Source organism: Giraffa tippelskirchi, chromosome 5, assembly GCF_054371585.1.
Source record: "Giraffa tippelskirchi isolate mGirTip1 chromosome 5, T2T-mGirTip1v1.2.pri, whole genome shotgun sequence".
NCBI lineage: Eukaryota > Metazoa > Chordata > Mammalia > Artiodactyla > Giraffidae > Giraffa > Giraffa tippelskirchi.
Window position 1 is genome coordinate 43,618,977 of NC_137279.1, and position 24,964 is coordinate 43,643,940.

General features: G+C 40.1%; 2 protein-coding genes across 12 annotated transcripts in view; one reads left to right on the forward strand and one right to left on the reverse strand.

Moving 5' to 3' along the window:
- Window positions 1-19,733, reverse strand: part of RGS7 (regulator of G protein signaling 7) — a 467,979-nt gene extending 448,246 nt beyond the window's left edge. For 9 of the 10 annotated variants that reach the window (XM_081485631.1, XM_081485632.1, XM_081485636.1 and 6 more), the window contains exons 1-2: window positions 19,582-19,733; window positions 18,217-18,345 (exon numbers count right to left, since the gene is read on the reverse strand). In XM_081485631.1, the coding sequence (XP_081341757.1) occupies window positions 18,217-18,294 (78 nt within the window). In that variant the 5' untranslated portion in view covers window positions 18,295-18,345; window positions 19,582-19,733. The remainder of the gene's footprint in view (window positions 1-18,216; window positions 18,346-19,581) is intronic. The other variant, XM_081485629.1, reaches the window with a different exon arrangement.
- LOC145504566 (uncharacterized) overlaps window positions 1-21,275 on the forward strand; it is a 60,339-nt gene extending 39,064 nt beyond the window's left edge. For both annotated transcript variants that reach the window (XM_081485641.1, XM_081485640.1), the window contains one exon: window positions 19,143-21,275. In XM_081485641.1, the coding sequence (XP_081341767.1) occupies window positions 19,431-20,027 (597 nt within the window). In that variant the 5' untranslated portion in view covers window positions 19,143-19,430 and the 3' untranslated portion in view covers window positions 20,028-21,275. The remainder of the gene's footprint in view (window positions 1-19,142) is intronic.
- Window positions 21,276-24,964: the final 3,689 nt, after the last annotated feature.

Genomic DNA, 24,964 nt, shown 5'->3' on the forward strand with positions numbered 1-24,964 from the left:
GCCTGGTGGGCTGCCGTCTATGGGGTTGCACAGAGTCGGACACGACTGAAGCAACTTAGCAGCAGCAGCAGCAACAGCATGTTTTTACAGCCATGCTAGAATTTTTAATAAGATTGTTTTGGTTATTGCTTAATTATAACATTAAATGTTTGGGGTGGTTAAAACATTTCAAGTGATCTATTCCTATTCTACTTCCTTCAAAATGCCAGTTATCTTTTGCATGTGATTTTGCAGAGTGTGGGGTTTCTTTAATAGAATGTATTATGCCACAGCAGAAATGTCTATATTTTGCTTTGTTTTGTGGGTATTTCTGATATACTTGGGCACCACAGATTGATGGAATAGCTGGTGTAAATAAATTGTTTTCATTGCACTTATTTGACTCTCTTTGTTAAAATTCAACTCAGGACCTCATCTACATGGTTAAGAATGTACAATTTCCAACAAAGATGCTACCAAGAAGGGAAATTCATACTATGTTTCATAAATAAGTTCAACAAAATGCTTCCAGACATAAAATAAGGTTTAAATATACTGTTCAAATAAATTTAAGCAGTACTGGCCTAGCTCCACAACTTTTAAGTGGCTTGTGTTTTATTATATAAAATGATTCCATTTTCAAATCAGTTAAACTTACAAGCAACAAAGGCACTCTAAGAATAACATCTTCAGCTATAAAAACTGTCCTATGAGTAACTAATTTCTAAGATAAAGAAATAAATTCAAAATTTTATGAACTTATTCCTCTCATACCCCTGGGTTGAGAAGATCCCCTGGAGAAGGGAATGGCAATCCACTCCAGTAATCTTGCCTGGAGAATTCCATAAACAGAGGAGCCTGGCAGGGGCCATGGGGTCGCAAACAGTCAGACACAACTGAATGACTAAGACACAAAATGAAACATATGGTTTTAACGTGCATTTTTTGACATGGGCAAGTAATATTTCCAGGCCTTAGTTTCCTCAAAAGAAAACAGGAGCTTTTTTTGTTAGCTGAATAAGTGGACCATCAATTTTATGAGGTTTTACAAATACACATATACATACATGAAATTAATTGTAAACATGTTGATCCTCCTATCTTAGGATTGTAAAGTGCTCTGATAAAGAATATATTATTGTCATCACTGATTCTTTATCCTCTGACTCTTCTAGCAAATTAGCTTGCACAAAATAACTGTTCAACAAATATTTACTAAATTAAATTGAACCATTTACATAATTATGTGTCAGAATTTCCAAATTATATTGCTTAAAAGAAATTAGATTTATCCCTAGAAAACAAATAGATGATTTTTTAAATAAAACAAGAAACATATATTAAAAAAAAAAAAGCTTCTTCCCAATTACTATCTTACAGATTAAAAATAAAAGGTTTTGGATATAGCTGTTGAGTTGGTTAGAATTTGATTTGGTCGCAAGTTACAGAAAATTCAAACCATAACATCTAGAAGACATAAAGATGGCAATAAAAATACTCTGAGAGATAGTATAACAATGGATACATTTTATATATTTGTTAAAACCACAGAATGTACAACATCAATAGTGAATCCTGGGGCTTCTCTAGTGGCTCAGTGGTGAAGAATCCACCTGCCAATGCAGAAGCTGCTGCTGCTGCTGCTGCTGCTAAGTCGCTTCAGTTGTGTCCGACTCTGTGCGACCCCAGAGACGGCAGCCCACCAGGCTCCCCCGTCCCTGGGATTTTCCAGGCAAGAACACTGGAGTGGGTTGCCACTTCCTTCTCCAATCCAATGCAGAAGACATGTGTTCAAATCCTTGTCCAGGAAGATCCCACATGCCTCAGAGCAACTAAGCCTATGAACCACATCTCCTGAACCTGGGCTCTAGCGCCTGGAAGCTGCAAGTACTGAAGTCCTCGAACCCTACAGCCTGTGCTCCAAAACAGGAGAAGCCACCTCAATGAGAAGCCCAAGCACTGCAACGAGAAAGTAGCCCACACAGTAACAAAGACCCAGCAGAATCAAAAATAAAATAAATAAATAAAATTATTTTTTTATAAAAACAACAAACCCTAAAGTAAACTATGAACTTTGAGTGATTATGATGTGTCAATATAGGTTCATCTTTGGCAAAAATCTACCACTCTGATGAATACTATTGATAATAAGGTTGGTTAAGTAGGGTAGGGAGAATATGGGAAATCTCTGTACTTTCTTTTCAATTTTCAGGCTTTTACCAGGCTTCCCTGGTAGCTGAGCTGATAAAGAATCCACCTGCAATGCAGAACACCTTGGTTCAATTCCTGGGTTGGGATGATCCGCTGGAGAAGGGATAGGCTACCCACTCCAGTATTCTTGGGCTTCCCTGGTGGCTCAGCAGGTAAAGAATCCACCTGCATTGCAGGAGACCTGAGTTCAAACCCTGGGTTGGGAAGATCCCCTGGAGAAGGGATAGGCTACCCACTCCAGTATTCTTGGGCTTCCCTGGTGGCTCAGCAGGTAAAGAATCCACCTGCATTGCAGGAGACCTGAGTTCAAACCCTGGGTTGGGAAGATCCCCTGGAGAAGGGATAGGCTACCCACTCCAGTATTCTTGGGCTTCCCTGGTGGCTCAGCAGGTAAAGAATCCACCTACATTGCAGGAGACCTGAGTTCAAACCCTGGGTTGGGAAGATCCCCTGGAGAAGGGAAGGGCTACCCACTCCAGTATTCTGGCCTGGAAAATTCCATGGATTGGGGTCCGTGGGGTCGCAAAGAGTTGAACACGACCAAGTGACTTTCACCTTCCTCTCAATTTTGTTGTAAACCTAGAACTGCTCAAAAAAAAAAAAAAAAAACTTAAAAAAAATAGAAGAAGACATAAGTTAATTTTTCTCTAATACAATCATATAAGCAGATCAAGTTGGTACACTGCCTCTATTACCATCAAGGAACCAGACTCAATCCCTTTCACTCTACCATCCACAACTCAGTTTTCACCTCCTGGCTAAAATGACTGCTTTCCAGACAGAAAGAACAAGAAAAAAAGAAAGGTATATTCCCTTTCTTTAAGGGCACTTCCCAGATACTATATACATCTCTTTTGTTTACATCTCATTGGCCAGAATATATCACAGGGCTACACCTAGCTGTCTGGGAACCTGGGAAATGCAATCTTTATTCTAGACGCCATATGCCTTGATGAAAATGCAGGGTGCTATTACTATGAAAGAAGAAAAGATATATCAATGACAGACAGGTTTACATAGTTTTATAAAGTGATAATGAGCTTTGAGTCAAACAAATCAATAGGGTACAAGTCAAACAAATCACAGTGTACAGCAAATTAATTAATTCTAGTAAACTTTCAGAGTAAGACAGTAATGAGGAATCCTGGAACACATTTCGAACAGATAAACAATTTTGATTGAAGCTACTGAAAGTCCCATCCCGACACCTTCATATCAGTTAATCAGTTCAAATCAGTTAAAAGAAATGTTATGAAAAGAATATACAACTGCATAAAAGCAAGGTTTAAGATGAAAGGAGAAATTCATTTGCAATTATCTTTCTACCCTAATAAAAGAATAGTAATTTTTCTGGTTAAAATCAATTATATCTCTATTCTTACCTTAAGAATAAAGTGAATGCTCTATATTCACTAACAATGTCCTAGTACATTTAAATGTGCTAGGAATTAAAGGGTGGAGAGACTAGATAAAAGTCAAAGAAGACAATAAATAATTTCAGAAAATCTGGACTATTCTTTCAAACATTTACAAGATTCTTTAAGAGATGCGGACTGTCTGTCCCACCCTAATGCCCCCAAAGCAGTTATTTCATAGATTCAAAATAAACAAAAGTGAATTTATCTTTAAATGTGCTGTTTTTAAATTTTTGTATTCATTAAGTTTCATCCCTATCATCACCTGAAAGAGTCAAATATGGAAGTTACACTTTAACTGTATAAACTTGGAACCTAAGGATAGAAAGGACTTTGAAAATCTCCCCATTATTTAAAAAAAATCAGAAATCCAAACAAAAATAACAGAATTCTGGTTAGACATATGATCATATAGTTCATATAACCATTTCTAGATGTGGACAATCGAATCTGTCTTTAAAAGTTCACAAATTCCCCAAAGAAGATATGAAAATAGCCAATTATGCACAGCGGAAGATGCTCAATTATTAGAGAGATGCAAATCAAAATCACAAAGAGATGCCACTTCATACCCATTAGGAAGCTATTATCAAAAGTAACAAGTGTTGGTGAGAATGTGAAGAAGTTCAAATCTTTGTTCATTGCTATTGGGAATGTAAAATGCGGTGCAGCCATTATGAAAAACAATATGGCAGTTCCTTAAAAAGTTAGAAATACAATAACCATATGATCCAGCAATTCAAATTCTGGGAATTAAAAGCAGGGTCTCAGTCGGATATTTATGCACCAGTGTTCACTGCAGCATGACACACAACTGTAAAAGAGAAAGTAACCCAAATGCCCGTTGATGTATGAAAGGATAAACAAAATGTGGTACATACATACAATGGAGCATTTTTCAGCCTTAGAAAGGAAGGAAATTCTGACACATGAGATAACATGGGTGAACTTTGAGGACATTATACTAAGTTAAAAAAGCCAATCACAAAAGGATAGGTACTGCATAATTCCACTTAGATGAGGTACCAAGAGCAGTGAAATTCATAGAGTCAGGAAGTAGAAGGGTGACTGTCAGGGGTTGAGGGAGAGGAGAATGAAGAGTTGTTTTTTAATGAGTACAGAGTTTCAGCTTAGGAAGATGAAAAAAGTTCTGGAGATGGATGGTTGTAATAGTTGCTGAAAACCGTGAATGTACTTTATGCCACTGAATTGTATACTTCAGTTCAGTTCAGTTCAGTCACTCAGTCATGCCCGACTCTCTGTGACCCCATGGACTGCAGCACGGCAGGCCTCCCTGTCCATCACTAACTCCCGGAGTTTACTCAAACCCGTGTCCATTGAGTCAGTGATGCCATCCAACCATCTCATCCTCTGTCGTCCCTTCTCCATCCACCTTCAATCTTTCCCAACATCAGAGTCTTTTCAAATAATTCAGCTCTTCACATCAGGTGGCCAAAGTATTGGAGTTTCAGCTTCAACATCAGTCCTTCCAATGAACACCCAGGGCTGATCTCCTTTAGGATGGACTGGTTGGATCTCCTTGAAGTCCAAGGGACACTCAAGAGTCTTCTACAACATCACAGTTCAAAAGCATCAATTCTTTGGCACTCAGCTTTCTTTATAGTCCAACTCTCACATCCATACATGACTACTGGAAAAACCATAGCTTTGACTAGACAGACCTTTGTTGGCAAAGTAACATCTCTGCTTTTTAATATGCTGTTAGGTTGGTCATAACTTTTCTTCCAAGGAGCAAGTGTCTTTTAACTTCATGGCTGCAGTCACCATCTGCAGCGATTTTGGAGCCCCAAAAAATAAAGTCTGTCACTGTTTCCACTGTTTCCCCATGTATTTGCCATGAAGTGATGGGACCAGATGCCATGATCTTAGTTTTCTGAATGTTGAGCTTTAAGCCAACTTTTTCACTCTCCTCTTTCACTTTCATCAAGAGGCTCTTTAGATCTTCTTCACTTTCTGCCATAAGGGTGGTGTCATCTGCATATCTGAGGTTATTGATGTTTCTCCCAGCAATCTTGATTCCTGCTGTGCTTCATCCACTGTACACTTAAATATGTTTAAAATGGTAAATTTTATGTTACGTGTATTTTACCAAAAAGAAACAGAAACAAACTCCCCTGGTGGCCCAGTGGTAAAGAAGTGAAAGTCACTCAATTGTGTCCAACTCTTTGCGACCCCATGGACTGTCTAGTCTATGGAATTCTCCAGGCCAGAATACTGGAGTGGGTAGCCTTTCCCTTCTCCAGGGCATCTTCCCAACCCAGGGATCAAACCCAGGTCTCCCACATTGCAGGCAGATTCTTTACTGAGCCACAAAAGAACCCCAATGGAAAGGTTCCATTGGGAAAGATTCCATTCCTGGTCAGGGAAGATCCCACATGCTGTGGAGCAACTAATCTCATGAGCCACAACTACTGAACCCTCGAGCCTAGAGCCTGTGAGCCACAACACGAAGCCCCAGAGGAGCCAATAAATAAGTACATTAAAAAAAAGTTGTGTTTCTCTTTTTGGAAAAAATTGGAAAGAATGATAGACTCATTTGAGCAATATGAAAAAATTTAAAAGTTTATGGAGTAAAATATGTCATTATTTTAAGGATGCAGGACAAACAATAATTATTTTAGTTACCTTTATCTTCCTTAAAAGTACTTATACACACTAAAGAATGTATATCTTAAGTCATATATTTTCTGAGATTTGCTTCAAAACAACCAACTGGGAGAAATCCAAAGTGATGAAATATAAATGAAACAGGACTTACCTACAGTTAAGAATTGTTGACACTACATGATGGGCACATGAAGATTCTTTATATTATTTTTCTATACTTTTGCACTTGTTTGAATTGTGCTATAATGAAAATTTTTAATATTGTTTTTTGTACATTTACCATATGAAACAGTTTTAAACAAAATCATCAAGAGCCAATGAAGAACAGCAAATTTTAAATTCTAAAATAAGCATAAGAAAGAAAAATTTTAAAGGGACATGCTCCTTATAAAGGGCTTCTCTGGTGGCTCACATGGTAAAGAATCTGCCTGCAACGTGAGAGACCCGGGTTGGATCTCTGCATCGGGAAGTTTCCCTGGACAAGGGAATGACTACCCACTCCAGTATTCTGGCCTGAAGAATTCCATATGTCATCTCTTCCACTTACAAAGAAACCCTTTGGGGGCAGTACTTATAAGTAACAATTAACACATATTGAATGTTTCCTACTTAGCCAAGCTTTACATATACTATTTATGTAATCCTTATAATAATCTGTTATCATCATCATTATTATTATTACTATCTCCATTTGATAGATGAGAAAACTGGGACTCAAAAAGGCAAAATAATTTTATTCAAGTTCACAAGTATTGAGTAAATTTTAAGTCTGTGGAAGGAGAGATTTGATCTTCTATCATAAGATAGAAGGGATAAGATCCACACTCTTGCCTCATCTGTCTCTGTAAATCTCTGAAGACTTTCGACATTAGCTCAGCTCAATTTAGTTCATCTATTGAGCACTTACTAAGTGTCAGAAGCTGGGCACCATGATAAGCACTCAGAACTGCAAACAGAAGACACGGATCACATAATATTTATTTTAGAACCAGATGACCCAATATAAATTTATTTTCCTAACACGCGGTTGTTCCTTTTTCACGGCAGTAATCACTCTACAATAAGTTATCTGACATCTAACCTCACCACTGTAAAGTAAGCTCAGTGAGGATTCAAACCCTATCTGTCTAGTTCACAACTCTATTCCCAAGGCCCACCACAAGGTTCAATCATAGCTGAGGCTCAATGCATGTATGGTGTACAGAATTGAATTTTGAACATGCTATCCATTCACTAATCTAAATGAAAGCAACACAGTGAAGAGGCAAGAATGCAGACTTTGGATCAAGCATTCATTCATTTGTTCATTCACTGATTCATGTGCTTAGGCACTCAATATTCACAAACATCTACTATGTACCATTTCTCTGGGTGCTGTGAACATGGCACTGAAGATAGGAGTCTCCACCCTCATGGAGTTCACCAGCTCTGTTACTAATCCCTGAGCAATCTTGGACAGCCACTTAGTTTGCCTATGTCAGTTTCTGCCTTCTTATTAGAAAAACAGGATGGTAATAATCAACATGCAACACATTTTAAGGAAATCAGATAATATACATGAAGGCTTTTACACATAGTAAGCACTCAATAAATGACAACTATTCTAATTAACAATAAACTGAAAGTATTTCCAAAATACGAAATATAAAACTTGGAGCAAGTGACAAATAGCACTGATTTCCAGAAAAAAAAAAAAAAATGTGTTTTACAAAGTTTGACAAGAGAAATATTAGTAATAATATGTTCTATGTGATACTTCATTTCCTTCAAAATGCTTTGGTATACATCATTTTAAATACTAAAGTTGAACATTTAGCCCTAGGTACTGTACTAGAGAAAAACTTTCTACTGAACCAGTTTGCCTGACATTTCAAAAGGTTTTGTGAGGCCAAAGATGGTCATGTAGATACATATCAATCTTGACAACTTCCAGCAATGACCAACTGGGGGGAAGCTGGGCTTCTAAATGACCGATGGCCATAGGGACACTCAGCAAGCTGGGAAGACTGGTCAAGGAGAGTTTTGCAAAGTTTATTCTTGCAAGGAACCTCAGTGTCTTCCACAATTCCCAAAGAGTCTGGAGCATAACCTGTCAATCACTTTCAGTCAAACATTCTCACTTACACTTCATCTTTTCAATGATTCTGTAAAGTAGTCTCTAGGAGAAGTTAACAAACTTGTCCAGACTTATGCAGCCAATCAGGGGCAGAACAGGGGTTCACATCTAGCCCTTCTGACTTGGAGACTCGGTCACTTCATTATGAATTAACTACGTTTCCTAGACTACTGCCTTCCTTTCAACATTCTGAGATATATGAAAAAGAAGTGAGCTTTAAAAAATGGATTTCTTTATACCCTAATTTTAAATTCTCAACAAGGATTTCAACCACTTTAAATCCCTTTTACCCAGAGCTTCTGGTTTTCCCCTCAGTCTTAACAGGAATTGGAATGGCTGTAATGCATGTCTGAGACTCCACAAGATACAGAGATTAACTAAAATGCTTTCAACATCAGTAAATCACCTGAGATGCTGTAAGTGCACTTCCTGGGATAGTCATGGCGCATGCAGATTTCAGTCTTACTGCAAAACAACCTCTATCATCCGACCTCTGGAGGGCCACCCTCTGCAGACCACTTCCAGTTTCCATACAGTGGAAAAAAAACAAAACATAAACCTTTGGTGTAATTTATTACAATATCTCCTAATATTTCCTTAGCAGACCATGGTTCTCCTTTAAAACTTTACATCTGTACTATTATTTTTAAAAATTGTTTGTTGGACAATTTTTTTCTTGCAACGTTGCTGCAAGCACTGCACGCCGAGTCTCAAGCCAAGTACAGCCTTCTCTTTTAACGGTTCTCTTTGATACTGCTTTTTCAATGGGCTTTATTCCATAATCACTGTGCTATCAAATATAATAGCCACCAGCCACAGGGGACTATTTAAATTTAAATTATAATTAATTAAAATTAAATATAATTTACAATTCAAGTCCTTGGTCACATTAGCCACATCTCAAGTGTTCAACTGCCCTCTGTGGCTAATGGCTACTATATTAGACAGTACATAGTATATTTCCATCATGATAGAAAGCTCTATTGGACAGTGCTGCCACAGAACATCAAATTCTGGGTTTTCATCAGCCTAGAACTTCCAGTCAGGATCAAATCAAGAACAGAACTACTTCCAGAGTAGGTCAGACTAGCTCTCAATCTTATTCCCGGGGCTCCAAATGCTAAATTATAGTTGAAGGGAAATGGGAATCTAGTCATCTACTATAGTGGGTGAATAAATATCCTAGAATAATATGGATGCACAGCGTAACCAGGACACTGATTTCTTACTGAAACTAAACCATAAACCCAAGACTTATTGCACTTATTTTAAGAGAAAGATAGAGAAACACACATACGACAGAAAGACAAATAAATAAAGACCTGACTTCATCCTGTGTGACTTAGACAAATCATGTTACTCCTCTGATCTTAAATTTCATATTCTGCAAAATTAAAAAGTAGATAAATTCTTAGTTTCTTTTTACCTCTGAAATTCCAGAAGGCAAAGGCTTTATTTAGTTTATGTAATATCTGAAGAACTGTGCAGACTTCAAATATATATTAGATAATAATTCAAAGGGTTTATTAAAATTAGAAGAAGCTAGCTATATAGAATGTAAGTTAGGACACTCACTGTGTCATAAAAATGGTATTACCACAGCATCCTACAGAATCTGCCTTTTTAACTACCAGAAAGACATGATTGGGAGTGGTTAAAATGTTCACATTTTTACCTTTATCAAGAAATATAGTAACATATCGGACCCTATGGCATATACAATGTGTTTCATTAAATAGTAACAGGAAAAGAACAATTATTAGAATTATAATATATAATGTAACTATGACATATTATACATTGTTATAATTATAACTACATAATTATATTATTATTATTACAGCATTTATTGAGACATTTGTTGAGGTTGTTTTAACAGGCTAACTTATTTTATCATCAAACAGTTCTATGAAGGGAACTTTTTTATTTTTCATCATTTTACATTTTACATGTAAGAAAACTGAAATGAAGGGAGTCAGGTTGCTAACCCACAGCTGCAGAGCTAAACAATGGCAGAGTCATGATTTAAAACCACAACCACTCAGTTGCAGTACACGTGCTTCTACTTCAGCACATTGACTCCTAAAGAGAATTTTATGTGCTAATCATCAGAAAGGACCTAAAATAAGAAGGCTCCTACACTACTGTTAAGAACCCAGCTAATATCACCAAGCTACCATTTTCCTATATACAGAAGACAGAACAACAACCTATTTCCCTGGATAGGCCCCTTAGCCAAAATGCTTTCTAGCCTAGGCCAAGCGGCAATTTTAATGGAACTGAAATCAAGTTCATGATTGTCTATTAGAGTTCCAATGTCCTGAGACCTTTGTTAATTGAATTAGACACAAGACAAAGGGAATTAAAAGGAGGGTAAGTTAAATTTTCATATTGCCTTGGGCAAATGTCAGAGAAGTGGGTCTTTTTTTCCCTGAGGAACTGCATACCCACTTTAACATTCACAATTATTTTATAATTAGATTGGTATTTTGTAAGATAGAAGCCTCCGTAACACTGACATTCAAATGCCTCCTTTGCACAGGGAGAAAGAGAGCAAGGGCCAATTACTTGTGCTGCAATATCGTTTTCAAGGAGACTTAACATTTATTAAGTCACTAAATATCCAAATACAAAATATTTTCATATTCTCTGCAGTGATCCCATTCCATCAACCATACTACCTAAATATACCCTGCTTCCATCACTCAACAAAGCCACAAAAGCTATTATAAGGCATTAAAAACCCCTACATAGTTTCTCCTTTCTGCATCTGCACTTTACTCTGATCAATTAAGATTTCGGTTAGGATAGAGGTGAGAAAGGAAGGAAATAAAATTCAAGCCACAAATCCTTATCTTAATCCCACAAATAGCACTGACAAGCAACGATTGGTGAGGAAAAAACTCAATGGAAGGCTTTCTTGCTCCAAGCTCATGTTAATTATTATCCAAAATTCATTATTAAATTATTACTCATAAAACGTCTCTGTCTACTTCTCAGAATTATCACAGATGATGGTCCTATTCTATCTCAGGGCGCATTAGCGTCACTGAGGGAAAAAACAGGTCTGCATCTGATTCAAACAGATTAAACTCATATTTATAGTAGACAATATCCTTTAGTCTAGGAAGGAGCTTTCAAATCATATATACAGAAGACACTTCATTCTGGAATTTTTTAGAAATGGCATAGATGCCTGCCTTCCATCTGAGCCCCTAGTTTAGAAATCTGAGGACCTAAATGCCTTTTGTGATTATCCACTTGCAAACATTCCTTTCTTTTCTAATAGGCCTTTCTCTTTTTATCACCTATAAATATTCTACACTAACATGCAGCAGCACCCTATATACAGACAGATCAAGATAACGAAGGTGCAAAAATGTCAAAGGCTATTTTTCATAAAGGATCTTGAGGAGGGAGCAATGTGACACCTTCAAGGTTGACCAGACTGGACAATCCCGAAAAGACAAACACATTGAGTTAATGCTGAAAATGTCAGCTAACTCGCCACTAAGAAACTAGTGATGTCTGTGACTCACTCTTTTCCAAAGAAGAAAACCAGTCACTCCCCTCTCTTGCAGATATATCTGTTTTCACAGAACAGACTGACTACAGCAAAAGCTTTCCAAGGCAATGTCTAGGTCAAAGCAATCAGCAGAGGTGATCTTCTGACTGGGCTGAGAGCTCCCCTACACCTTTTATGTAAGAAAGGTCAATTGTCCCATCTTACTCTTAAAAAATACAGTCATCTTAGTCCTTCAATAAAGCAACACTACAAACAAAGTTAGTGGAGGTGATGGAATTCCAGCCGAGCTATTTCAAATCCTACAAGATGATGCTGTAAAAGTGCTGCACTCAATATGCCAACAAATTTGAAAAACTCAGCAGTGGATACAGGACTGGAAAAGGTCAGCTTTTGTTCCAGTCCCAAAGAATGGCAATGCCAAAGAATGTTCAAACTACTGCACAATTGCACTCATCTCACACGCTAGCAAAGTAATGCTCAAAATTCTCCAAGGTAGGCTTCAACAGTAAACAGAGAACTTCCAGATGTTCAAGCTGGATTTCGGAAAGGCAGAAGAACCAGAGATCAAATTGCCAATCTCCGTTGGATCACATAAAAAGCAACAGAATTCCAGAAAAACATCTACTTCTGCTTCATTGACTATGCTAATGCCTTTGACTGTGTGCATCACAAAAAACTGTGGAAAATTCTTAAAAGAGATGGGAATACCAGACCACCTTACCTGCCTCCTGAGAAACCTGTATGTAGGTCAAAAAGCCACAGTTAGAACCGGACACAGACCAAAAGACTGGTTCAAAATTGGGAAAGGTGTACATCAAGGCTGTATATTGTCACCCTGCTTATTTAACCTATATGAAGAATACATCATGCGAAATGCCAGGCTGGATAAAGCACAAGCTGGAATCAAGATTGCCAGGAGAAATATCAATATAACCTCAGATATGCAGATGACACCACCCTTATGGCAGAAAGCGAAGAGGAACTAAAGAGCCTCTTGATGAAAGTGAAAGAGAAGAGCGAAAAAGCTGGCTTAAAACTCAGTATTCAAAAAACGAAGATCATGGCATCTAGTCCCATTACTTCATGGCAAATGGATGGGGAAACAATGGAAACAGTGGCAGACTTTATTTTCTTGGACTCCAAAATCACTGCAGATGGTGACTGCAGCCAGGAAATTATAAAACGCTTGCTCCTTGGAAGAAAAATTATCACCAACCTAGACAGCATATTAAAAAGCAGAGACACTGCCAACAAAGGTCCATCTAATCAAAGCTATGGTTTTTCCAGTAGTCATGTATGGATGTCAGAGTTGGACTATAAAGAAAGCTGAGCACCGAAGAATGATGCTTTTGAAGTGTGGTGTTGGAGAAGACTCTTGAGAGTCCTTTGGACTGCAAGGAGATCAAACGAGGCAATCCTAAAGGAAATCAGTCCTGAATATTCATTGGAAGGTCTGATGCTGAAGCTGAAGCCGCAGTACTTTGGCCACCTGATGCTAAGAACTGACTCCTTGGAAAAGACCCTGATGCTGGGAAAGATTGAAGGCAAGAGAAGAGGACAAGAGAGGATGAGACAGTTGGATGGTATCACCAACTCAATGGACATGAGTTTGAGCAAGCCCTGGGAGTTGCTGATGGACAGGCAACCCTAGCATGCTGCAGTCCATGAGGTCACAAAGACTCAGACACGACTGAGCGACTGAACTGAACTGAGTCCTTCAAGACTAACCCTTTGCCACAACCACAATATGATACCAAGTTTAAAAGCACCCATCTGAGTGTCTGTGCCTAAGAAGTACTCAAAACAAGGCTGGTACCTGCTCTCACCTCCAAAACATAACTTTCTGTTTCACAATTAAAATCAGTAGCATCTTAGGGAAAATTATATCTTCACCATTAGGTCTGTTTCGAAAAGAAAAATTAAAAGGAAGAAACAAATGGAAAGAGAGTGACCAGATGGACAACAGAGAGAGAGGAGGGGAAGAGAGAATGGGTGAGGAAAAAGGTCAGGGTACTTGCGGAGGGGAGAGGCATAGTGAACTTTATAGGTTTGCTATTTCCAAAAGATGTGTTCATTCCATTAAAACAGTGAATGAGGAAAATATTTTCCTTTTCTTTTCTGACAGCTGGAGCATAAATGGTTGTTGCAATAATACCAGAAATTATTGGTCATTCTGAACATTCTTGCTAGTATGAAGCCAGCATGCCAGCCAATTTGAAATACTGGCCCACAAGGTGCCCTAGATATTTTGTTTTTCAAATGCAGGAATGTCAGCTTCTGGACGAAAAGTGATGTATGCTGTCTAGTGGGCAGCATGCTGGCCAGACACCAGATTTAGAATGTGCCTCCCTATAATCTCGGGTTCTAGCTCAGCAGTCCTTCACAGCCAGTACCACCCCCAGGAATGAGAAGACCAAGAAAGAGAGCAGTGTTTGACATGTGAGTTGTCACCTCTACACACATTTCAAGAAGCTAGTCTGAGTCCAGGGTAAGTTGGAGCTAGGTGGGTCTCTTCTTTAGGAAGTTGATTTATTTCTACTCCATTCTAGTTAAGGCCTACTGAAGGGAACTTAGGAAGCCCCACTACTACAAGTGGTTAAGCCTCACATTTTATACATTTTTTAATGTTTTCAGATATATAAAATGACATAACCACTCTAGTTTCATCATTTGCTTGTGGAAAAAAGCAACATTATAAATTGAAAAATTGGTAAGGATAATATTTTCTCCATATGGATTTTTTTAAATGTACCTCTGCTATCAAACGAAGCCTACAGAGAGTCCTCACGTTAAGTCAAAAAGGTACCAGCAAATATCCGAGACTGATTTGCAGGTACCAATCCCGATCGTGAAGCAGTGTTGAGACAGGCTGGGCCTGGGACCTGGGACCCTTTGCTGCAATGCTTGCACCTGGACGAACATCTCATCTGCTCATCTCAAGCAACAGAATATAAAGAAACTGTAAGATACTAAAAATAACTGCGTACATATGCAGTTGGGCAAATTATGAACAAGACACAAAAAGACCAACAACCCAGCTGCCACTTCTGAGGTGTCCTGGGTACTGTGCATGATCCCTGCACACAGCCCCACCAAAGGGGCTGGCAGACCACCCAAGGCATCTCTCCAGTCCAAACCACACATTCATCCTTACCCTCACCCCATTTAATGGGCCACCTTGCTCTGCCTCAGGGACTAAGCAATAAAGCCTTAAAGCCAATAAAACCTTGCCTGAATTTCTCATCTGGAATCTTATCAATTTCTATTGATTAAGGAGTCCAAGAACCCTGGTCAGTAACAGTGTTAGTAATGCCTATAGCTTTTACAATGGTAGCACTCACTCTACCTGGAAGATCATAGTTCTACCCATTGTACATTTTCCCCATAATATCACAAAGGAATTCTCCATGGAAAAAAGACTCCTGGAATTTTCCCGTTATTTGCAGGAATCACAATAATCCATATGAGGGCAATCATAATGGAGTGGCATCAGACCAACCCAAGAAATTCACAAACCCCAACTCTTTTCTGTGTATTCCACTTTGACAACCATTCACTGTTTCCTATCCCACACGAGAACGTTCCTAAACCTCATGCATAACTTACCAAGAGAACACTGAATTAGCGCATGCATATCTTTAGTAAGTATAAGCCATCTGAATCCTGGGTGGCTTGCAGGGAGGGGAAATAGTGAGAACACCATGAACATTTCTAGTTCAGAGCCCACTTTAAAAGCTATGTTTCCACAATTAACCAGAAGTGGAAAACTGGCATAAATCAATAAAACACCAATTTCTCCAAGCATTCTCCTCACTGATACTAAGCAAGGCACTGTGAGGTTGAAATTCTTTCCTTACCTTTGATTAAGCATTTGTAACATGTCACTTATTCTTTTATGCAAGTCCACCAGTTGAAATATTCTAATACATGAAGTTAAAACTACAACCCTCCTCCAACTACTCTGCTGCTCTTCACATTAAAATTTTGTCTCTACTGAGAAGATATTAAATGTCAAAGCCCACATAAGATACAAAAAGCAGAAGTAAAATGGTCACATGATGTATATTTGCCTACAGAGGCAGACCATGTGACCTGGTAACCAGCAAATGATAACCAAGAACACTGTGTTTCTTTATATGAATTATCTCGTATTTATGTATTAATATTATTATTTGTGTCACAAACAAAAACAAAAAAATATACATTCATAGAATAAAGGATAGACAAGCAACCCATAATTAAGCATCATGTGTAAAAGTTACTGGAGTTACATTTTTCTAATAAGGATTTCTCAGGGAAATCTTTTCTAGAAATTAATTATATGTGTCACTACCCTAAACAAAGGAGGGCAAAAGAAGTAGCACAAGCAGTTCCAAGCTTACCCAACAAAACAGCAAGGCTTAAAAGAATGAGAAAGAATTACATTCTCTCCCCAGGCTATGAAGTCATCATAGCCTGTTCATTTTTAAGTAACCATAATGACAGTTTGACACTAAACAACAACTTAGTGTTTCAAAATTAGCAGTATGAACCTTAGGTACACTAAATAATCCAATAACTATCTATAAAACGCCTAGCCTAAGTTTTCACTTATTCTCATGACAACTGACTAAATGAGACACACAGATTGATGTCATATTAAGTTTGTTTCTAATCAAGATTAACTGTTAGGTGTCCAATCAATTTAGCCTCAGATCATTTACATGGAAACGGAGAATACAGTGTTTGACCTAACAAAAATAGCTAACTTAGTAGTTTTATAAAAGTCCAACTCTTAACACTGCACAAATCTATAAGATACAATTTACAATTCTCATATCTTTCACATTACAATATTTAAAGTCATACAAAAAATAAGGAATATTACAACTTCTTTAGAAACAAATAACTTGCCCCAAAATAGGTCTTCTCCTAACTGAATCTATATAGAATGGGCAAATATCCAATAATTTCAATCAGTATAGGAACAGAATAGTAATAATTTAAGCTCAAGTGGATTATTTCCTTGATTTATCCAGTTGGGATGCTTTAAGACTAAAATAAGCAATTTTTTTTTCCCTGTGAAGAAAAAGTTTTACTGTGCTGCCACACACACACACACGCCCCTGCATTCACAGGTACACAACATATTATAGTCTACAAGGCTAGCACCGCCAGGATATCCATGCATATTCACATCAAAACAATAACAAGATTTCCACAAACACGTATCATCAGCACCTCTTAATGACACTGGGCCACACTGAAGGAAAGTTTGGATTTAGTATAGGTCAAGGTGGAAAGCGTTTCATCTTTCTCCATAACCAGTTCTGATCCTCTAGCAAACTCATCCTAGACTTTTCACTGGGCTCACACTAATTAAAATCTTTAACAGTTTTCTTGGTTTCCAGGCCTAATTTCCTTTTTACCACTGCTAGTGTTAACTAAAGAAATCCTACCCCAATAAGCACTACAGATAATATGTTAAAGAAAAATAATCCCCCAGAAAATGCAGTAACTTCTGTACAAGAATTTAAATGAAGAATGCTGCTTCCTTAATTTTAGTAAGATTGTTGATTCTAACCAGAAAGAATTTACCTAAGCAACCACTCTGAAGCACATACAATATTCAAATACATCTTTACTATGGTGGCTCAATATCTAGAAGTTTGGTGTTGACAGCATCGTTATAAAATGCAGAAAGCTGTCAGATCAGTTTGGAGAAAAAAAGAAAAAACTTCTAAAGTACAAAGATTTATTTAATGGGCATATTGCACTAGAACATAAATACCCATAAGTAAAATAATAAAACTAACACAAAGTAAAAAACACCTTAAGCTAAGATTAAGGAAAAAAACTGGAATTATTTAGTTAGAAGCAAAATTATTAAACCACCCATACATACATAGCCACATTCACTCTTGCCCCAGGAATGCAATGTAGTCCTCACTCATTTCTAAAATGTTATACATCTGTATGATCCTTACAACCTAAATGCTTAGGAGGAGTATTAGAAAAAGCTTTTAAAAACTATTACAGATGCTATAAAATTCTGTAGGTAACAAACCAAATATGTGGGATGTCCAAATTTGCTGCTGCTACTGACTGCAGCTTCATCCATGTAGGATCCACAGGGAAAGTGTGAGAACAGAGTATCAGTAACCTCATTTACTTCACTATGTCTCTACACATATGCATTACTTGAGAATGTCAGCTCATCCTCAAGAATAGTGTGTAGTCACTGGGGATTTGGAGAATCCCTAAGGTCACAAAACTGATAGATACTCTGATCTGAGGGGGAAAAGAAAAATTCAAAGAAGCCAGAAGTTTCCTTTTTCCCAGGAAAGTGAAGAAATCCTTACCTTTCTGTACACCAGCATGTTGGGTGATTCATCTGCCACCCCATTGCTGGTCTGTCCATAATTATTCCCCTGGGCCATGTCACCACACACTCGTGGTCCAGTCTCAGATACAGGAATTATCAGTCTACCCTGCAAGATATAGAGAGACTTCAGTGAGTTTTTAATGGTAGTACTTAAGAAGGCTGACTCTTATTTTTCCAAACTTTAAACTTGTTACTTTGTATGGGAATACAGCCGATTAACCATGTTGTGGTAGTTACAGGTGAACAGTGAAGCTGTTCAGTCACATATATACATGTATCCATTCTCCCCAAGTACCCTTCCCATCCAGGCAGGCACATAACATTGAGCAGAGTTCCATGTGCCATACAATAGGTCCCTGTTGGTTATCCATTTTAAATACAGCAGTGTGTACATGACCATCCCAAACTCCCTAACTATCCAAGAAGGTTGACTCTTGATACATCTCCCCCATCCAACACTGGAGCATGCTTACATGCTGGGGCTGGCTTGTAGAAAGTAGCACAGAAATAGATTCCAAAAAAAAAAAAAGAATTCACACCTACAGTACTCCCAGAAAATTATAAGAAATGACAATCTTTTAGTTAAAATTGTCATTTGACTAGGGTTTTAATTGACTTGATTTTCTGGATACTCATTTTTTAAAAGTGCTTGAGGCTCACTGGAAAAAAAAAAAAACCAAAAAAACACGGTTACCATTTCCATCCTACAGAGTTCTCTTCTCTCCCAATACTTGCATCTCCACCGGATGGTGTTTCCCCCCTCCCTCCCCGAATGGTTGAAAAGGCAACACCCTGTGGCAGCACTTTCTCCCAGGTGTCTGTCTAGTTTGCCCGCATGCAAGCCCATCAGAGGCCCATTCCTGAGCCATTCTCCAGTCATGTGTTTCCTCTTCATTCCCCTAGGTCTCCCGCACAGAGTCAAGGCAGCTTCCTCGACTTTCACCTGCCTGCACTGCCCGGCCACTGCTTCCTCTCCCCTCGGCCCAACTCGGCTTCGGAAGTCGCGGCGTAACCCTGCCCAACCCCGGCCAGAAGGCAGAGAAGGTGTCCTGGCAACACGACCAGGTGGGAGGTCGGCCCTTCAGGCAATTACCTGGGTCACCGTGAGCAGCGCCAACTGCGGAAGCCTCAGAGCGACCAGGCAGAGTGAGGGGAAAACAAGCAAGCCCGGCTCGCCTGCGGCGGCAGCAAATGGCAGGCGAGCCCGAGCCGCGCACTGGAGCCGGGCCGGCGGCGGTGTCAGCCCCGCGGACCCGCGCGCGGGGCTCCGGGGCACCGGGGCACCGCCTCCGACCTCCACCCCCACCCCAGCCCACCCCCATACCCGTGCCCAGCCTCGTACCTCCTCTTCAAGGTCGCGGCCCGAGGCGCCTGCTTCCCGGCGGCTGGGTGCGGCGGTGTCAGCGCGCGGCCAGCTTCATCACCTCGGCGCGGGCACAGGGCTCTGACGGCCCGCGCTCCACCGCTCCCTCCTTCGCTTGGCTCCCGGGCTCCGGGACCACGAGCGCGCGCGGGACCGAGACGCCCGGCCCGTGCGCGCGACTAGGGAGGGAGGAGGGGACTGTCACGTGGGACCCGGCGTCCCTAGGTGCCGGCTCGGGGAGGGGAGCCGGGCGGGGTTCGAGGGGCTCGGCTCCGCGCGGCCTCGCTGCCCCGTCTGCTCCGCCGCCCCACCGTCTCGGGCCGAGGAAGCGGGCGCCCTGCCCCCAAGCGCGTGCAACCCGGGCCCTTTGCACACCCGGCTCGCCGGTGTGCGCGCCGCTGAAGGCCTGGAGATGGGAGTGTTAAGCCGGAGAACAGAAAGGGCGATGGGTGGGTGGGTGGATGGATGGATGGAGGCATGCAGGAATGGAGGTAGCCCCTTGCGGCGGGCCAGTTTGGTCACGTGCCCGGTGACTACGCTGACGGTGCGAGGGTAGCAGATGCCTGATTATCGTTATGCTTTAAAACGGGAGTAGAAGGATATTGAGACATCCTAGGAGTGAAGGAAATGTCCAGGATCAAATGAGTCATTCAGCCCGTTTGCCTGCAAATTTCACAGCTTCCTCCTAAGTTAGAGAAATGGGAAACGATTTGGAGACTGCCAACTCGAACGAAGTGCGCATCTTGCCACCTGTTACAATGAAGGTATAGCCCCAATATCTGGTTTCTCTCTTAGGAGATGCTCAGAGGAACTTTCACCCACTTAACTCTCACCCTCCAGCAGTTTTCAAAGAATGAGGGCTGGGTGATGATCCCCCCATAATTATTCTTCAGGTTGCTGTCACTAGTTCTTCTGTAAGGATTAGAGTGACATTAACAAGAAAAATCACTTTTGTCCCAATTACAGTGAAGAAAGTTGTGTGTCTGGCTTTCAGGGGCAGGGTCGTGAAGTTAAAAATATCTGAGGTTTTCCTTCCACAGCTGGGCCAGGTGTGGGGGAGAAACAGAAAATAATCAAGCTAGCCTCTTCCTAACATCCTAGGTAAGAATGGAACTTACAGCTGGTCAGGAGAACCCCTCAAAGTAAACCCAGGGCAGTTTCCTCAAGTGCATTTCCTCAGTCCCACCTGGCTCTTCTCAGATTTTAACCAGGGGACATGTATTTTTTTCAACCTACCCTCTATTCTGAATAATACAGGGCAGAGATTCCTAGCCCTATGTTACACATGCCCTAGTCTGACCATCTCCCTCTCTTCCCCAGCTCCCAAAATCTTTCCATGGTGTGCCCTGGAAAATGTGATCTTTTTCAGCAAAATTGCCCTTTTTTCAACTTCTTCTCTAACTATGTCCTTAACTTTCTTACTGTAGCCAAAACCTGCCTCTTCCCCTTCAGCCCCTCTCTCTTGCCATTTGTTCAGTCAATTCCAGGAAGTTGTCATGAATTGGATTCATAAGTTTGGAAAGAATAATTGGACATATTCACTCAGTTTGAGCATTTTTCTCTTAATTCATTATTGACTGTAGGATATTTGGAGAAACTAACGCCTGTGGCTGGCGATTTGTTATGTAAATGATATTAATATGTCTCTGGTCAATAAAGTTCTGGTAACAAAAGATGTATTAATATGTCTCTGGATAATACTGTGTTAAGGAGGACTGCCTGAAAGAAGCAGTCTTTCTCCCTCACACTTCAAGATAAAGGTTTTATCCCAATAGTGGGGTCTCACCCAAGCTCAGCACTGATGGAACATTCCCATCAGTCAACAAACTAACAGAATAGAGCTAACATTTTATATTTTATGAATGAGGTGTAAAATATGCACCAGTTGTATGCATAGAGTATAAAATATACCCCGTCCATCTATCTACCCATTATATGTCTGTATCTATATGTAGATTATCTCACATAAGATATGTACATAAGACATCTATACGTAGATACAGATACAGGTATGTGTAAACTCTCCCTTGTCACACTTCCCATTTACTCTTGTCCTATTTTTCTGCTTTTACACCAAAAACTTCCTCTTCCCTCATTCTGCCTTAAACCCATTCTATTCTGACAATGATCTCCTTGTTACTATATCAATGATCAGTTCTCAATATGTGAATCGACTTATAAGTTAAAGTTTATCCCTCTCACTTTCTCAAAAACTTTCTACATTTGGTTATCAGGGTACCACTGGCTGTTATTTCTTTTTTTTCTCTAGTTTTATTGAGACATAATTGACATACAGCACTATATAAGCTTAAGGTATACACCATAATGATTTTATTTGCATACATCGTAAAATGATTACCACAATAAACTTAGTGAATGAACATCTATTATCTCATAGATACAAAGGGAAAGAAAAAAAATATTTTTTCCTTGTGGTGAAAGCTCTTAGGATTTACTCTCTTAACAACTTTCATATACCACATACAGTAGTGTTAATTATATTTATCATGTTGTACATTACCTTTCTAGTACTTATTTATCTTGTGGCTGAAATTTGTACCTTTAGGCTGCTGCTGCTGCTGCTAAGTCGCTTCAGTCGTGTCTGACTCTATGCGACCCCATAGACAGCAGCCCATCACACTCCGCCATCCCTGGGATTCTCCAGGCAAGAACACTGGAGTGGGTTGCCATTTCCTTCTCCAATGCATGAAAGTGAAAAGTGAAAGTGAAGTCGCTCAGTCATGTCTGACTCTTCATGACCCCATGACCCTACCAGGCTCCTCCGTCCATGGGATTTTCCAGGCAACAGTATTGGAGTGGGTTGCTGCTACCTTCATCTGATTCTCTTTCCCACCCCCAACATCTGGTAACCACAAATCTGATCTGTTTTTCTCTGAATGTGTTCATGTGCTTGTTTGTTTCTGAGGTATAATAGACTTACAAGGCTATGATACTTCCTGTTGCAACATAGTGATTCAATATTTCTATACATTTCAAAATGATCACCACAGTCAGACTAGTTACTATTTCTCACCATATGAGAATATTACATAATTATTGACTACATGTCCCGCATTGTACATTTTATACCCGTGACATCCCCTGGAGAAGGAAATAGCAATCCACTCCAGTGTTCTTGCCTGGAGAATCTCATAGACAGAGGAGCCTAGCAGGCTACAGTCCATGGCATCGCAAGAGTCGGACGACTAAACCACCATACTACTATAAACTGAAAAGTACCTCTTAATCTCCCTCACCTATTTCTCTCATTTCCCCAACCCCTTTATATTTCTTTTCTACATTACTGGTTGCTGTTTCTCAGCCTCATTGCTTGTTCCTCTTTATCTTTTTCGCCTCTAAATTTTAGAATGCCTCATATCCCAGTCTTTGGGCCTCTACTTTCTCTCATTTTGTGAGTACTCCCTAGGTGAGATAAATCAGACTCAGACCTTTAAATGCTTCCTAAATACTGCTGCTGCTGCTGCTAAGTCACTTCAGTCATGTCCGACTCTGTGCGACCCCATAGACAGGCTCCCCTGTCCCTGGGATTCTCCAGACAAGAACACTGGAGTGGGTTGCCATTTCCTTCTCCAATGCATGAAAGTGAAAAGTGAAAAGTGAAAGTGAAGTCACTCAGTCGTGTCCAACTCTTAGTGACCCCATGGACTGTAGCCTACCAGGCTCCTCCGTCCCTGGGATTTTCCAGGCAAGAGTACTGGAGTGGGGTGCCATTGCCTTCTCCTATCCTAAATACTAATAACTCCCAAATGTATTCCTTTCATGTAGACTCATGCTGTGAAATCCAGTCTGTCAACTGCATCCTTAACATCTCTATTTTAATGTCTAATTGGTGTCTGATCAGATTCATGATAGGCAGGATACTGTCTGTTTATCTCACCGCTGTGTAACATCCCAGGCATAGTACAGTTTCTGGCACACAGTAGATGCACGTTAACTAAATGAACTGATGCATCTAACAATAATAATATGATAAGTAATTTTTGTATTTAGCGATACATTGTTTAGGTTATCTCATTTAATCCTTAGTAAAACCCTGCATGTGTGCATGCATGCCAAGTCGCTTCAGTCATGTCCAACTTTGTGCAACCATATGGACTGTAGCCCACCAGGCTCCTCTCTCCATGGGATTCTCCAGGCAAAGAATACCAGAGTGGATTGCCATGCCCTCCTCCAGGGGATGTTCCCAACCCAGGGATGGAACCCGTCTCTCTTTACGTTTCCTGCATTAGCTGGCAGGTTCTTTACCACTAGCGCCACATGAGAAGGTAGTTATAACTGTCATCTCTCTTACACTGATATACCAGTGGGGAAGAGGAGTATTAGAAAGCTTACATAAACTGCTCAATACAGCCTACATAACCAATAAGTGGCTGTGTTGATTTGTACTGTGCCAGCTTGCTGAGCTAAAACTACATTTTTCAGGATTGGCTTCTCTGTATGCATGTGAGTGGAATTTGCCAAAGGAGGAATTTGTGCAAAAGTAGGAAAATAGAGTGAGATAACACTTATTCTTCTCTGAAGGACTTTGCAGTGTGACTACGGTGACACACTCAGAGTCCCAGAGTGTTCTAGCATCTCCATGCTCTCACTTCACATTCAGATATCCCTAATTCCCAACCCTTATAAGCAACAGTCGCCCCATGCACGTATCAAGAGCCTGAATGTGGACTTAAAGGAGCAATAGCCATGCAAAGACTACAGCTTCCCACTGACTTTCTACCAGCTCCCTCAGGTACCTTCCAGTACCTGGCTATGTCTGGCTTCCCAGATATCCCTGGGAAGGGATAAGCTTCAACAAGTAAGCTTCAACTTACCCACTCACAAAACAGCTTCAGGGGATCTGGTAATGACTTTTCTCAGATATTTCAGTTGCTCCTTCTAGAAAGTAACTTCCCCAGCTTCCGTCACAATTGTATAAACTATTGTTCCTGTAGTACACCTCTTATTCCATTATACTCATACTGGTTCTATTTCCCTGAGTGGCTTGTTATTATTGTTCATTGTTCAGTCACTAAATTATGTCCGACTCTTCGTAACCCCATGGACTGAAGCATGCCAGGCTTCCATGTCCTTCACTATCACCTGGAGTTTGCTCAAGTTCAAGCTGAGTGGCTGGCAGAGTTCAAATCCAAGTCTTCCTAGTGTTTTTCACTATTCTACAAGAAATCCAAGTTAGGGAGATAAAACCTTGAAACCGATAACTACGTGAAAGTGCAAAACTGGATGATCGAGGGTATGTGAACTGACTGAAGGAAATGGGGTGACATTAAGCCTGAACTCTCCAAGGACTGATAGGATATCTCCCTGTAGAGATGATGAGAGGGAAAGGGTTTCCAGTAAG